We start from the raw sequence: 16053 nt of genomic DNA on the forward strand, positions 1-16053 counted from the left end.
GCATTACAAGGAATGATCTGCTAAGATTCTTGGAACAGCTGTAGCATTGCATCAGTGGAAGGTTCACATGTACTGAGTCTTTCAATTAATGCAGTATTTAAGAAAGCATCTAGCTCTCTAAGCCTGGAATATAGGGTTCTGGCAATTTTCCATATGATTTGCTTTTGATTTATTTACTTATGTTTTCTTATTTTGGTCTTATTCAATAAATTCTTACTTTTTAAATTTTATAGCCAAGAAGGGCCAAAATCCCAATTGCACGTAAAATGCATCTCAAGGTAAGCCTTTGATTGTGCTCTAAATTAATTGCAGCCACTTAATTCAGTGCATGAATAGATAACTTTCTCAAAAGAATACTCCTTGTCATCAGTGTGTAATCCTGGCATGTCAGACATTACATCAGCCTGTTGGTATTTAACAGACAATGTTGTTCATATTAAAATAAAACAGAAGTTTTTAATTCCTGAGCTGCATCATGAGACAATTCCTTTGCTTGTGCACACAAAGATTCACTATGTTATTTCAACTAAGCATGGAGCTGTCAATTGGTTTGCCGAGCAAGATTCCGTTAATGTACAAAAGCAGTTATTACGGAGCACTGTCTCGGTCACCATGGAAGCCAAATTGGTTCAAATATGTTATTCTTTGTACATGGACATTTATGGTGTGAGTCATTCTGGCTTTCAAATTGCTAAGAGTTTGGAGTATAGAGCAGTAAGGTTTGGGGTGGGGGTTGGGCTAGAAATTTATGCAGTACATAAATCGCACTAAGCAACAACAATTTGACTTCAGTGGAGGTAAGTTGGAGCTCAAATCTTCAGTCAACATGACACTATTTTAATAGCAAATAATTACTGACTGTTGTCGGTGGTGTGCTTCCTCTGGGTATTCTGGTTTCCACCCCATCCTCAAGCATTGTGGTTGATAGGTTATTTGGACTCTGCCTGTTGCCCTTAGTGGGTAGATAAGTGGAACAATTTGTGAGGAAATTAAAAGAATGTAAGAGGAATGGAAACTAGAATTTATGTAAGATTAGTATTGGTCCAGACCTGATGGATTGAGACCTGTTTCCAGATTTTATCTCTCAGTGAGAATCTCAATTCTATGATTGAATGGCTCTGGTTGTCATTTTACATTTGAATCTTTGTTCAGATCTTCAAAGTTGATAAAGGGCTATGTCTTGGCCTCAAGGTTTAAACACAAATGAGGTAGTCCTAAATGTAGTGCATCCTGATGGAGAAGAGAACCAGAACTGGGAATAATGTTAAAAATGGGAGGGGAAGGAAGAGGGGAGAAAGGGAGGAGGGGAGTAGAGTTCTCTGTAGATGACCGCAAGTACTTAGAATCTTCAGGAAGAAATTCTCCTTCCTATCCAGTGTGGATGGCATTGCATCTTAGTAAGAGTGCTCTCACCTAAACATGCTGCCAGTGCCAACCTTAGATTGAGGGGAAGACCTCTTTGTCATTGACTATCAAGGTCATATGGCTGGAAACATTGCATTTCAGGGTTCTTCAACATCTTACAAACTGCAACCAATTATTTCAGAAAGAAAGGTAGAGACATGCTCTATTCCACAATATATTTAGACCATAAGACCATTAGACATATGAGTAACATAGAAACATGGAAAACCTACAGCACAATACAGGCCCTTCGGTCCACAAAGCTGTGCCGAACATATCCCTACCTTAGAAAGTACCTAGTGTTACCCATAGCCCTCTATTTTTCTGAGCTCCATGTACCTGTCCAGGAGTCTCTTAAAAGACGCTGTCATATCTGTCTACTCCACCATCACCAGCAGCCCATTCCATGCACACACCACTTCCTGTGTAAAAAACTTACCCCTGACATCTCCTCTGTACCTACTTCCAAGCACCTTAAAACTGTGCTTTCTCGTGTTAGCCATTTCAGCCCTGGGAAAAATCCTCTAACTATCCACATGATCAATGGCTCTCATCATCTTGTACACCTCTATCAGGTCACCTCTCATCCTCCATTGCTCCAAGGAGAAAAGGTTCAGTTCACTCTACCTATTTTCATAAGGCATACTCCCCAATCCAGGCAACGTCCTTGTAATCTCCTCTGCACCCTTTCTATAGTTTCTACACCCTTCCTGTAGTGAGGTGACCAGAACCGAGCACAGTACTCCAAGTGGGGTCTGACCAGATTCCGATATAGCTGCAACATTACCTCTCGGCTCCTAAACTCAACAACACAATTGATGAAGGCCAATGCACCGTATGCTTTCTTAACCACAGAGTCAACCTGCGCAGCAGCTTTGAGCGTACTATGGACTTGGACCCCAAGATCCCTCTGATCCTCCACACTGCCAAGAGTCTTATACTATATTCTGCCATCATATTTGACCTACCAAAATGAACCATCTCACACTTATCTGAATTGAACTCCATCTACCACTTCTCAGCCCAGTTTTGCATCCTATCAATGTCCCGCTATACCCCCTGACAGCCCTCCACACTATCCACAACACCCCCAACCTTTGTGTCATTAGCAAATTTGCCAACCCATCCCTCCACTTCCTCATCCAGGTAATTTATAAAGATCATGGAGAGTAGGGGTTCCCGAACAGATCCTCAAGGCACACCACTGGTAACTGACCTCCATGCAGAATATGAGTAGATGGGCCATTAAATAGGATCATGACTAAATTATCCCCCCTTTCAACCCTATTCTCCTGCCTTCTCTCTGTAATCATTGACACCCTTATGAATCAAGAACCTTTCAACCTTGGCGTTAAATGTACCCCATGATTTGACCTCCAAAGCCACCCATGGCAATGAATTCCACAGATTTATCACCCACCGGCTAAAGAAATTCCTGTCAATTTCTTTCTCCATTGCTGGAGAGGATTTGGCAGAGCAAGTACAGGTTGCTCTGGGCTCCAGGTTTTGCAAGGTTTTCTGTAAGTTGCAGGGTGCCACTGACAAGACACCCAGGAAAATCAGATTCTGTTCCCTTCTGGCAAAGCTATTGCCTGACCCTTTACAATGGACCACAAAGGTGAATGCCTGGAATCCTAGATCCAGTCTTCTCACTGCTACCTGCAGCTGAACTACCAAAATAAATCAAAGCTGTCATGGGGGCTAAGCAGTGTCAATGCGGATCCAACTCTGGTAGCTAGCGTCCGCTAAGTAAATATCATGAACAATGATCTGGTCACGTAAGTGCTAAAGGGTAGCTGATTGGCCCTTGGGCCATCCAATCATCACTGGGGTGGGAGGTGGTGGGTGGGAGGAAAGAGAGCACTTCTAGCAAATCCTAAGCATTCCCCTGTGAGCCACAGGCAAAAGTAGGTGGCGTCTTCTGTTCTTGAGTTTGGAGCTGGAATCTCACCTCCTGCCAAGCAGCAGTGAGAAGCAAACAGAGGTGCAGCATTGGCCAATGGCAGAAGCCTGAAAAGAATCTGAGGGATTAAGAAGCTAAGAGAAAACATGGCCCTGGCCTCCACATAACAGACATATGTGTGAAGTGCAACACACACAAAATGCTGGAGGAACTCTGTAGCTCAGGCAGCATCAATGGAAATGAATAAATAGTCGACATTTCAGGGCCAAGATCTTTCTTCCAGACTGGAAAAGAAGGGGGAAGACGCCAGAGTAAAATGGTGGGGGGAGGGGAAGGAGGAGTAGCTGAAGGTGATAGATAAAGCCATGCTGGGGAGTAGGGTAAATGGCTATGAGGTGTTGTTACTCCAAACCGAGAGTGGCCTCATCATCGCTAAAGGGGAAGCCATGGAGCAATATGCCGCAATGGGAATAAGAATTAGAATTAAAATTGTTGGCCAGGGGCAGATGGAGTGCTATACATAGTCCCCTAATTTACATTAGGTCTCATCAATGTGGAGGAGGCCACATCTGAAGCACTGGATACAATTGATGACCCCAACAGGTGAAGTGTTGCCTCAGCTAGGAGTCCTGAATGGAGGTGAGGGAGGAGTTGAATGGTCAGGTGTAGCATTTCAACTGCTTGCAGGGTTGAGTGCCAGGGGGGAGATTAGTAGGAATGGTCAAATGGACAAGCAGAGAGTGGGGGAGGAGACCATGATGTGTTTGGTGGTAGGATCCTGATGAAGATGGCAGAAGTTGTGGAGAATAAGGTATTAGATGCAGAAGTTCATGGTTTGGCAGGTGAGGACAAGAGGAACTCTAAAGGTGGCAGGAAGATGGGGTGAGCGAGGTTGTCCGGGAAATGAAAGAGATGCAGATGAAAGAAACAGAGATGGTGGAGGAAGGGAAACCCCATTCTTTGAAGTAGGAGGAAATTTCTGATGTCCTGGAAAGGAAATCTGCATTCTGGGAATGAATGTGGCAGAGTTGAAGGCTTTGAAAAAGGACAACATCTCTGATGCATTGGAAATTTTGCATTTGAGATATTATGAGTCACAGATCTTGCAAGGACCAAAAGTGCAACGCTGCCCCTTTACATAGCTGGTCGTCTTTGAGTCAAAAAGAACAGTCATGATTTAACCAACTAGGTCAAACATTTTGTACAAGGCATATTTTGGAACTGCACTGCTGTCAATGTAATTTGTTGTGGTTTTACTGTGAAAAATGAGTGTTAATGGAGGGTCAGAAGTTCAACTTCCTTAAATCTGTTAAGACATTAAGACTTCCTTAAATGTGTTGACAGGTGCAATGTTGCTCCCTTAGTTAACTCATTTTTCAGCTACCAAGTACCATCTTGTTACAGTTGTGAAATGGAAATTTTTGCCAAGAATTCCCAAACTTATATTAAAACCAATATTCAGTATCATAGTCGGCCCTCCTTATGCACGGATTCAACCAACCGCGGATCTGGAAAACCCGGAAGTGCTCTTTCAGAACTCTTTGTTTGAGCATGTACAGACTTTTTTTCTTGTAATTATTCCCTAAACAATGCAGCATACCAACTATTTACATAGCATTTACATTGTATTAGGTATTATAAGTAATCTAGAGATGATTTAAAAGTACAGGCAGTTCCTGGGTTATGAAGGAGTTCCATTCCTGAGTCCGTCTTTAAAACAGATTTGAAGTCGGAACAGGTATATCCGGTATTATTTAGCGTCAGTTAGTCAAAAGTTTGTCTTAGTATATAGTATGTATTTTACCTTTATATGCATATAAGACACTTAAGAAACCTACGTATTTCAATAATCAAACCACTGTATTGCTTAGTAATAATTGTAGCTTTCATCAGTCAGGGCCTTCACAAGCTCCATTAAAATTGTTCTGATCGTTGAAGGACTGTAGTCTAACGCTTTTCCAATGACCAATGGCGTTTCACCTCTTTCCAATCGCTTTATTACTTTCACTTTATTTTCAATCATGATCGTGATTATTTTCATGAACAGAAACACTGCGGATTCAGAACTGCGCTGGGTCCTAAGGCGCACCGCATTGCGACAGGTTAAATAAGGGACTTGAGCATCCGTTAATTTTGGTATCCATGGGGGGTCCCGGAACCAATCCCCGCGGATAAGGAGGGCCAACTGTACTGAGATAATTATCTTAAGCTTATTGTGATAATTGTGTTGGTAAGATGGAAGCATTATAAACAATTACTTGGTCTAAGTAATGACCTGCCCATTAATTAATGGCTTAATGATTTTAGCGCATTAGTTCATATATTGCATATATCAGTTTATATATAAAGTATCCATATTATTGACCACTTTGAATCTTCAATCTGCTTTGGAAACCAATGTTAATGGTTCCCAAGCAGGCAATGGCTTTTCTGGCACAGACTTCCGAGTGACAAACCAGATTGAGAAATCATTTCCTTAAAGCAGTTGAGAATCATTTGCTTTTCTTTATTCAGTCAGAAATATGAACAGGTACTTAAAGTTCTAAGATTTTAAGATTTAAAATTTTTGTGTTCTCTGCTAGAGTCTGATGCTTGCATTTGCATCCAAGAAACTGGAAAAAGAGAAGGGTGAAAAAGATACTGAGAAAAATCGTGTGCTTAAGGAGATCGTGCCACAATTTAACACATCGAGCCTGTCAGTTCAGGAATTGCAAGTAAGTTATGATTTATTATTCAGTGAAAGCTGCGATCAATACAAAAATATAAACAGTTGAATAGCTGGAATCTCTGGGTATCAGTCAGTTAGTTACACTGCCAACATCCAAGAATAATCTACTTTCAAATAGTGTAGGATGAACTTCCTGAATTTAGAAAATGTTGCTTTACATTTTCCAACAAATAATGCTCATTTTTGTGCCTTTCCTGCTGTTGTGTTCAGTCCACTTCGAGATTACTTTTGTACAAGGCTCATATAATGAACAGTGGCACATTAGCATAGCGGTTAGTGCATTGCTTTGCAATGCCAGCGATCACCAATCAGGGTTCAATTCCCACAACTGTCTGTACAGAGTTTGTAGGTTTCCCTGTGACTGAGTGGGTTTCTTTTGGATGCTCCAGCTTGATTCCACATTCCAAAGACATTGGTTACAGTTAGTAAGCAGTGGTCATGCCACGTTGGCGCCGGAAACGTGGCGGCACTTACAGACTGTCCCTAGAACATCATAGATGTTGGTGCAAGTAATGCATTTCATTGTATGTTTTGATGTTTTAATGTGCATGTGACAAATAAAGCTAATTTTATTTTATTTCAGAATGTCAAATAATGATTTCATATGTTGCATTTCTTATCATATTTGGACTTGGAGATCCAAATCCAAATTATTTTGGAGCATTTGGTGAGCAGTAATCTCACCCTTCTCCACCAAACTAAGGGTTGAGTGAAAATAAACATTAAAAATCTTGGATGAATACTTTACAGGTCTAATAAGACACATACCCATCATTTGTAGAATTCTTCCATTTAGTATGGACCTACCAGCTACTTGATCGCCCGTTACTCTGTTTCTTGCTTCCTTCTTTGTCATGGTTCCCTTTCAGAAAAGACAACAAAGGATTCCTATTAAGAACTTGATCTGCCTTTGTTTTGTGAACTGACTGGTGGGTTGTTCTGATAAAACTGTGCTGGAGCTGCATGGAAGCCATTCACCATTACCCCTAGAGCTGGCGAAGTAGGGCAACACATTTGCATGCCAGTGGCCACTTGGTGCCATGAGGCGAAGCAAACCTTTTCTGGTTGAATGGCCCATTCAGGTCACACTGTTAACTTGGGTCCTTGACTGCCACATCTGGATACCACTGAACAGACTTTGTACCTGTGAATGAAATGCCAGAATGCTGCAGATATTGGGTGGTCAAATGCACAGCATGGCCAATTAAGTGCAAACTAAAAGTCTTAAAACAAATGCATTAAATGTCCGCTATTAAAGGAGACTAACTGCTTATTGCAGTCCTCTTCCCTCGTGAGCCAATGACTCTTCATGACAAATTGAACAGAGACAAGTTAATGATACCACTGGGATCAGTAATGCCTAAGAGATATGGATCTGCATTCCTGCTTTCCAAATTAATTAGATGTGATGACCTTCTTCAATCTGCCTTTAGTAGTTTGAATACTCAGAGAGGAAGCATAAGGTGAATTAATAATCTGGAGGTTTGAATTAATTGCTAATTCTATACAAAATCATCAGTTAATGAAAAATAAAAATATAGAATTCTGATTCACAAATTAATCTGTGCATCTAACAAGGCAGTTGACTGGCCGAACAATTCATTCTTTTTAAGGATAAAGAAGTGAAGACTTGTATCCAGAGCTGTTCATACTGCAAGTGTTTTACGGCCAGTGAATGACTTTTGAACTGTTGTGTGAGAAACACAGTCCACAACTTGTACATAGATAACTCCCACAAAAAAAAAATTAACAAAATCACACTTTTGTCCATGTGTTGTAGGTTGAGAGCTAAGTATTGTCCAGGATAGTTCCACTGGATTTCTTTGAGTTAGTTCCATGAACTCTTCTATGTTCACCTCAGAGAGCAGAGGTGCTAAAGACAGCACACCGACAAGTGTAGCACTTCTCAGTATAACACAAGAGCAGCACCCTGGACTTTGTACTGAACCTTCTGACTAAGGGGTAAAAGCAGCAATATGGAAAAATACAATTATGATCAAAGGTCATCAACATGAAACGTCTTCCCTGATTCTTTCTCCTGATCTGCTAAGTATTTCCCACTATTTTTTGATTTGATTTCAGGATGATGCTAGGAGGAAGGCAAGTCAATTGCCCTCAGTTGGGAGGAAGGCTAAACTGAATGGAATTGCCATTCAGAGCTGTTTTTATACACTTGCTTTCTATTGATGAGAAATAGTACAGAGGGACCTACTTTCACCATTGTCATGTTGGTTGTTATCAGATAGAGCAGATCATTAGTGGTCTGCTCACCGTTCACCCTATTGATGTCAAGCACTGAAGGTGAAAATGATTTCTCCAGACTATAAAGAGAAGGGTAAATAAGCATTGCTTTTCAATGAGGTTCTTAGCTTTTCTCACCTTCTTGTTCATGTTGTTTTGGAATGTTTCAGAGTATGTGCAAGAAATTTCACCAGATGATCGATGGTGTTGACGCAGAACGCTATGACATTGAAGTTAAAGTATCTAAAAATGCCAAAGAGGTAAATGAGTTAGTTCTCACTCTACTGAAGAAAACTGGAGTTTTGTTATCATGGTATGGCTCACAATATGTTTCATTTTATTTAGATCGAAAGCTTAACTCAGAAAGTCTTAGATCTCAAAGGCAAATTCAAACGCCCCACTCTACGTAGAGTCAGAGTATCGGCTGATGAAATGTTGGGTGCTCTAGCAGAGACCTCTCACAAAACTTCATTGGATTTGAGGTCAAATTTAAAATCAGTGAAAAAGGAGGATGAAAAGGTATGATATTACCACAGAGTGCCACAGTCATTACAATTTTTATTTCCTCATTCTTACTTCTCGTTACTCTTTAGTTTATTTTTATGCTGGTAAGATTGTTATCTCCTTTTATAATATTATAGAAGAAGATTGCTCAAGTTACATTTTGTGTGCTAGTTTTGGTAAGACTGCAATACTTTATGCTTTCTTTATTTTGCCTACAGGTTAATTGTGTTGAAAAATTGGTTGCAGAATCTATCAGTGTTTAAAGGAAGTATACAGCCATTTATTATCAGGAAATTAGTCATGTTTTTCTTTTCACAGCCTCATTTCACTTCCATCTGTATTGCTCATTTCATCTTTTTTTAATATGTCATGAAATAGAGTCATAGTACATGACAGCACAGAAACAGACTGTGCTAAACAATTATTCTGCCTAGTTCCACCGACCTGCACCTGGACCATAGCCCTAAATACCCCTCCCATCCTATGTAAATGTTGAAATCAAACCCACATTCACCACTTCTGCTGGCAGCTCATTCTGCACTCTCACCACCCTCTAAGTGAAGAAGCTCCCTTTCATATTTCTCTCAAATGTTTCACCTTTCAGCCTTAACCCATGACCTCTAGTTCTAGTCTCACCAAACCGCAGTGGAAAAAGCCTATTTGCATTTACCCTATTTATACCCCTCATAATTTTTTATACCTCTATCAAATCTCCCCTCATTCTCCCAGGCTTTAGGGAATAAAGTTGTAACCTATTCAACTTTTCTCTATGACTTAGGTCCTCAAGTCCTTGCAACAACTGTGTAAATTTCCTCCGTACACTTCCAATCATCAAGAGATTTACCAAGAGCAACATACACAAAATCCTGGAGGAATTCAGCAGGTCAGGTGTTTCAGGAGAAGGTCCTGAAGAAGAGACTTGGCCCAAAGTGTCAAATGTTCATTCCATAGATGCTGCCTGACCTGCTGAGTTCCTCCATTATTTTGCATATGTTGCTTCGCTTTTCCACCATCTGCAGAATTTCTTTTTATTCTGAGATTCATCAGAATATTGCCTAGGATTGACAGATTTTAATTCTGGGGAGAAGTTGGATAGGTTGGCTTTATTTGTCCAAGAATGAAGGTGTCTGAGGAGGTTAAAAAGTACATCAAATTATAAGACAAGGTAGATAAGCAGAACCTTTTTTTTTCCATGGCCAGGGTACCAAAAGCAAGAGGCCATAGGTTAAAATGAGAGGAAGGAATCTGAAAGGAGATTTGAGGCAAAAGTTTATTTATACAGTGAGCGTATGTTATCTGGAATTTGCTACCAGAAAGGGTGGTGGAATCAGATAAAAGTTCCACATTTAAGAGATATTTGGCCATGCATTTAAATAGGCAAGACAAAGAAGTGTACAAAGTCACTGTCCAAGAAGAATGCAACCCTAATACATGAAAATGGGGTTCGTGTAGGTGGGACAGAAGTTGGCATTGATGTGGTGGGGCAACTGGTCCATTTCTGTGAGTCCTACCTCCTGTGACTAAAGGTCCCAGTAGAATGCCACAAGGGGAAACTTGGTGCTTTGTATAGCCATTCAGCTCCGGGTCTCTCCCAGAGCGATTCTGCCTGCTCAATCTCCAGTATGGTAAAAAGCACCCATGAAGAGTATCTATCATGTCCAATGTTAGTAAGTGGTGCATTTACCATTCCTATTCATGTTTCTGATATTTCAAGAAATCACATGCACTCATGACACAAGTCATGCATTCAACTTAAAAATGGGCATGGTTATTCTCATTTGTGATGTGAAATTTAATTTAGTATATATGTTCTATTCTCTCTGAAGGAGCACAAGCAGGTTGAAGTCCATGACTGGCGGAAGAACGTAGAAGCAATGTCTGGTATGGAAGGAAGAAAGAAAAAATTTGATACTGGTGCTCCACCTCAATAACAGGTAGAGTGATAGAGTTATACAGCAGAGAAACAGGCCATTTGGCTTAACTCTTCCATGATGACTAATATGCCCTCAAGATCTAGTTCCATTTGCCTGTATTTGGCCTTTCAAACCTTTCCAATCCATGAATCTGTCAAAAACTCTAAAAATTGTGATTGTAGCTGCCTATGCCATTTCCTCTGGCAGCTTGTTTCATTAAGCCACCACCCTCTGTGTGAATACCTTGCTTACACTCTGTGAAAATATACACACTCTCAGTGAGGGCAAAAAACAAGGAATGTTGGAAGTATCAGTGGGCACTTAAAACCCTACAATATAGCATAAAAAACAGGCCACGTAGATACTGAGATGAGTCTGGTGATCAGGCAGGATACACACAAAACAGTAGCTGAACCATGTCTAATGTGAAAAATCTCCACATTTTTCTCTAGCTTTCCAGTTCTAGTTGTTAATGCTGTAGCCCCCTTAGTTTACATATGCTTTTCCTGCAGAACAAATGCACAGCGAGTCGGTGGAGGATAACGATGGTGATGAAAAGGTTTCTCATGATGGAAAGGAAAAAAAAACTCTATTGGTGTAGAAAATGAGTGGGGGAAAGAGAGAATTGATCTTCTTTACTATGAAAGGGAAATGATGAGATCAGTTTGTATAATCTGCAGAACATGGAACTGCCCCATACTTCACAATGACAACCCTGCATCATTTATCTTTACACTTCAATGCAATCGGTTCATTACTGTCACCCATAGGAATCAGAAGATTGGTATGTGGCATGAGTCAGAGAAGTTAACGAACTGTATTCCTTTCCCATCAAGAAAGAGACCTGCATTACATTAGAGTCATATGTTTGAGAGTTCCTCATCAAAAGGATGACTTGGAAAGAGTGAAAAAATCCATTTCAATTCAATCATGTTATTCATAATGTTCAGGACATCCCGAAGATGGCTATAGTTGATCAAATGGTTTAGAAGTGCAACTACTGTTGCAAACTACACTAACTAACACTCAAAGAGGATAGACAATTTTCTCAGTCACAGAGCTAGAAGTACCATGTAATGGCCCTTATGCAATGGGTTCTGTTTCCAATGCTTGGTGCCACTGACTTGAATGGAGCCAGACTCCAGAGACAGAATCAGCATACGTTACAATTTGTAGATGCACATAGTGCAGGTGACTGGGCATAAATTCCATTGTTCCTCTGGGCTCAGTCTCCAAGGTTATGTAAACACAGACTGCTGCAGTAAAATTGGCCATTCCTTTTCTTGACAAATGGTCTCAATAAAGGACAAGGCAGCTGCAAGAGAATCTGCAGGAATTACTCTTTCATAATAGTCCAGCTGTTAATATAGATGGGTGGTTACTCTGCCTGAAGTACATAAGCAGACAGCTGGATGATATTAATGATCAAATTAAATTAATTTTCCTTATTCTACCTTTCAAATACCAGCGGAAATGCAAGAGTGTGCCAGTATTTTTGTACTTTGTAGGAGCTAATCTGTTGATTGGTTACTATACTATCCATGCCTGCTGTAATGGCAGTGGCTGGAATTCATCTGCATGAGGCTGTTAGTTTTCAGAACAGCAATGCCAGCTAGGGATCTGAGCCTCCCTCTTCAGTACTCTGTGCAAAGGGCACATGGAATGATATATGATGCCATTTCTGGGAAAGATCCAATAGCTAACTGTTCTCTCTTGCTGGATCAACCCGGTATTGGAGGGCTGCCTCAATTAATTATTACCAAAGGTACTGTCAACCAACCCATTCATTACTGATCATCAGTCCCAACAAGAGGAAGCAGTGGAAGAGGGTAAAGGAAAGAATGTTTGCTTCTGGGAATTCACAGGTTCAGTGCAAGATGATTCCTACTCCTTTTCCCCAATTTTTCCAGCTCTGGACACATTCTGAAGATCAATTCAGGCCTTTACACATAAACTAAAAGAATCTCATTGAACAACTGAATGGGAGGAAGAAAAATTTCAGAGTTGTATACTTAGATAATAAATGAACCTTTGAACAAAATGTATAGTCCTCTTCCTTGCAATATATTCAGTATTTTGATCACTTAGTAATGTGCATGTTTGTCCTGTGATCTAGATTTCTCCCACATATCAAAGGAAGATTATTGAGTGGTGTAAATTACCCTGAGTGTAGATAGATGGTAGAAGAATCAGGGTGTTGATGGACATGTGTGAGAAAGCAAGTTAAGTGGAGGTACAAGAATCGGACTGATGAGGATGCTCTGAGTGCTGGCATTAACTTAATGAGACTAATGGCCTACTTTTATGTCATATGAATAAATAAGTATCAAATTAGCTGTACTCCTTTATTAATCTCCTATAGCCCCATGATTTTGTGATCTGTAAGTTAATTTCTTCATTCCCTCAGTTTTCAAGACTGAAATTATTAAGTAACTTGTAAAACCAAATTGAAAATTTTGAATATTGATTTTGAAACACTTCCTTTGGTTTAATCTTGCTGCATGCATCACAATTTTTGTACTGTGCTGTGTGTTATGCTGTGTTATGCCATTTTTACCATAGTTAGTGGGCTAGTCAGCCATGAATTCCTTCTCATCCACCAACTGACTGTGCTTTGAGACAAGGAGCAACACAGACCAAAGCAATCAGTGTGAATAGCAGCGAGATCTACAGAGGACCTGTCTTACAATTCCTTTTCATTTGCATAGAACTTTATTCTAGATATTATCGTAAAACATTATACTCTTGATTGGAATTCTAGAAGTCTTTGTAGAATTTTGAAAAAGTTTTTTCTCGATATTGCCCTTAAAATGCAATACAACTGGAGTCTGACCACTTACTTAGAAGGTGATACTTCTCATATTCCAGACTCTAAGGTGATCTGGGTTACAGAGCAGAAATGAAAAAAGTGGAAATGCTAAACAGATCAGGCAGCATCTGAGAGGAAACAAACAGAGTTACTGTTTCAGGTTAAAGATCCTACGTCAAAACTTGCAGAAAGACTTGATGACAACTACTAACTACATGAACCCTACTCTACAGGATGAATGTACTTCTGTCATTCATGGTTAGATGTTACCATTATAATCTGCTTACCTTATTTTTCATAAAATTCCTCATTATAACTCTGATATATTTCACAGACGTATTTTCAGATAGGGAAATATAAGACACTTTTGGCTTTTACATCACATGAGCCAATAGGCTGGTCCTGGACTTATTTCCACTTGGCATAATTTACTTATTATTATTTAATTATTTATGGTTTTATATTGCTATATTTCTACACTATTCTTGGTTGGTGCGACTGTAACGAAACCCAATTTCCCTCGGGATCAATAAAGTATGTCTGTCTGTCTGTATTAAGTAATAGTCCAGAAATGTGTCAATTCTACAAGGATGGAAAACAATTGCAATTGCACCAACCCAGCAATGGAAATAATGCCACTGAATTTTCATCAGGACTGGTATAGGCTTAACAACATTGAAAATAAAAGCCTAACATGCTGGAAAACTACATGTATAACATTGCATCTGTTGAACAACAGTCATGCTTCGAGTCTGAGGTTCTCTGGTCAGAACAATGAAAGAAAGAGATACAAATTAGTATCAACCGTGACTGTGTCTATATGTACAGATGCCATTACATAACAAAAGCTGACCGATTCTGGTTGTACCACATTTTGCAAGCAAATAGAATTGACACCATTTATTCCACAAGAGCTATAATTCACAATTTAGTACAATAAATCTATAATGTGGCAATCTCTTTCATTAAAGATCATTTTGGAATGTGGACATTATGAGAAGCATATCTGAAAGACAAGAGTCCAACTGAGATGGAATGCCATACATGAGGGTCGAAGACATGCTCAACTAGAGGAGTTACTGAATGAGACACTATCTGAATTCATGAAAGACTACAGTAGGAGGTTTTAACTCCCCCTGCACAAAGACCTTTTCAATTTTGAAAATAGGTATGCTTTGACTTTCATAGAACTTAACATGTAGCTTTGCACTGTGAAATGACCTAAAGTTAGAGAAATATCAAAAATCCACAGCCTTTAAAAATAATGACTGATATATGGTAATATTTCGAAGGTTTATGATGAACTACTACTCAGAGTGTAAAGGGTATTGTGAAATCAACAGTTACTTTGGTCTCCTGAAAGAAATTCAAACATTTGTGTAATATGCAATGCACTGCAATTTGTGTTTAACTTACAAACAAGTATTGATGATATTTCAGCACTATGATTCAGAAATTCATTGTAAATGGTAATTGTTGTAGTTAGATTATCTCAACAAAAAACAAAATTCTACTATTTATTTAAAAGTGTACAATTGTTCTCTTTTAATAAAAAGTGTACTGTATGCACATTAACATTTTCATTGCCTTTTTTTTCCAAAAGAAAACCTGTTTCATAGGAATTTTGACCTCAATAATTTTATGGCATTGACTGTTATGCTGGCACAAATACCAAAGAACCATACATCTTGGGCCAGAGTGTTAATAAGGATATAATGGAAGTGCTTAAATTAGTCTCAAATCATCATGGCAGGCATCAGTTTGATGACTCGGAAAAATATGCAAATCTTCTGCCCCAGTCTATATCAGTCAGAGAAAATAAGGGTTAAATAATAAGTATTTAGAATAAAAGCAGAAAATGCTAGAAATACTCAGCAGGACAATCAGCATCTTTTGGAGAGGGACTGAGTTACTACTTCAAATCAATGATCCTCTGATAAAATGTCACTTGCTCTGAAACCACCAGCACAATAAAAGTATTTCAGCAAGGCACAGTCAGAATATATTCTGAGAGATTTTGTAAAAGGTTCTACTCTCATGTTGATTCTGAGGTTCACCATTTTCAAAATCTGATGGACAAACCTCCAGACTTGGAACTTAAATGTAGTCTTGTAAACCATTAATAGTCGTAAATCAGTGGACAACACAGATTGTTAAATTCCAATTACATTCTGTTTACTGTACGTTTGTGTGATGAAAATTCCCCAGGGGCCATTTTACAGAACACTTGTTTCTTCACAGCATACACTATAGGAATTTTGGTGAACTTTGATTTAGCACAGGAGTTCCCAACCTATTTTCCATTGACCCCGCAGTTAATGGTAAGGCTCCATGGCATTCAAAAGGGTGGGAACCCATGCTTTAGTGTGTACTCCCAAGACTGACTACATCCTTCATTCAAGTCAGGCAACTAACTATGGTTCAGTGAGGAATATGGATGGGGATAATGAGAGCATCACCAGCTAACTGACAAATGAATTGCTAACACAGGAAAGCTGATAGATATCTTAGGCAGTAAATAGTTATTAAAGTTATCTGTACTTGTCAAACT

The 16053-nt window shown here is 39.4% G+C and overlaps 1 protein-coding gene across 1 annotated transcript; it reads left to right on the forward strand.

Moving 5' to 3' along the window:
- The first annotated feature begins 237 nt into the window (after nucleotides 1-237).
- On the forward strand, nucleotides 238-14934 carry LOC132403491 (troponin I, slow skeletal muscle-like). Its single transcript, XM_059986889.1, has 6 exons — nucleotides 238-278; nucleotides 5890-6021; nucleotides 8447-8544; nucleotides 8630-8795; nucleotides 10607-10714; nucleotides 14474-14934. The coding sequence occupies exons 1-5, from the start codon at nucleotides 267-269 to the stop codon at nucleotides 10709-10711; spliced, it is 513 nt and encodes a 170-aa protein (XP_059842872.1). The 5' UTR covers nucleotides 238-266; the 3' UTR covers nucleotides 10712-10714; nucleotides 14474-14934.
- The last annotated feature ends 1119 nt before the right edge of the window (nucleotides 14935-16053 follow it).

Source organism: Hypanus sabinus, chromosome 13 (assembly GCF_030144855.1).
Source record: "Hypanus sabinus isolate sHypSab1 chromosome 13, sHypSab1.hap1, whole genome shotgun sequence".
In the NCBI taxonomy this organism is placed as follows: domain Eukaryota; kingdom Metazoa; phylum Chordata; class Chondrichthyes; order Myliobatiformes; family Dasyatidae; genus Hypanus; species Hypanus sabinus.

Excerpts from the sequence above, each read along its gene's own strand:
- LOC132403491 (XM_059986889.1), top strand. Across the intron at positions 8,545-8,629 it reads AATGCCAAAGAGGTAAATGA|CTTAACTCAGAAAGTCTTAG; the intron begins GTTAGTTCTCAC and ends TTAGATCGAAAG. Across the intron at positions 8,796-10,606 it reads TGAAAAAGGAGGATGAAAAG|GAGCACAAGCAGGTTGAAGT; the intron begins GTATGATATTAC and ends TTCTCTCTGAAG.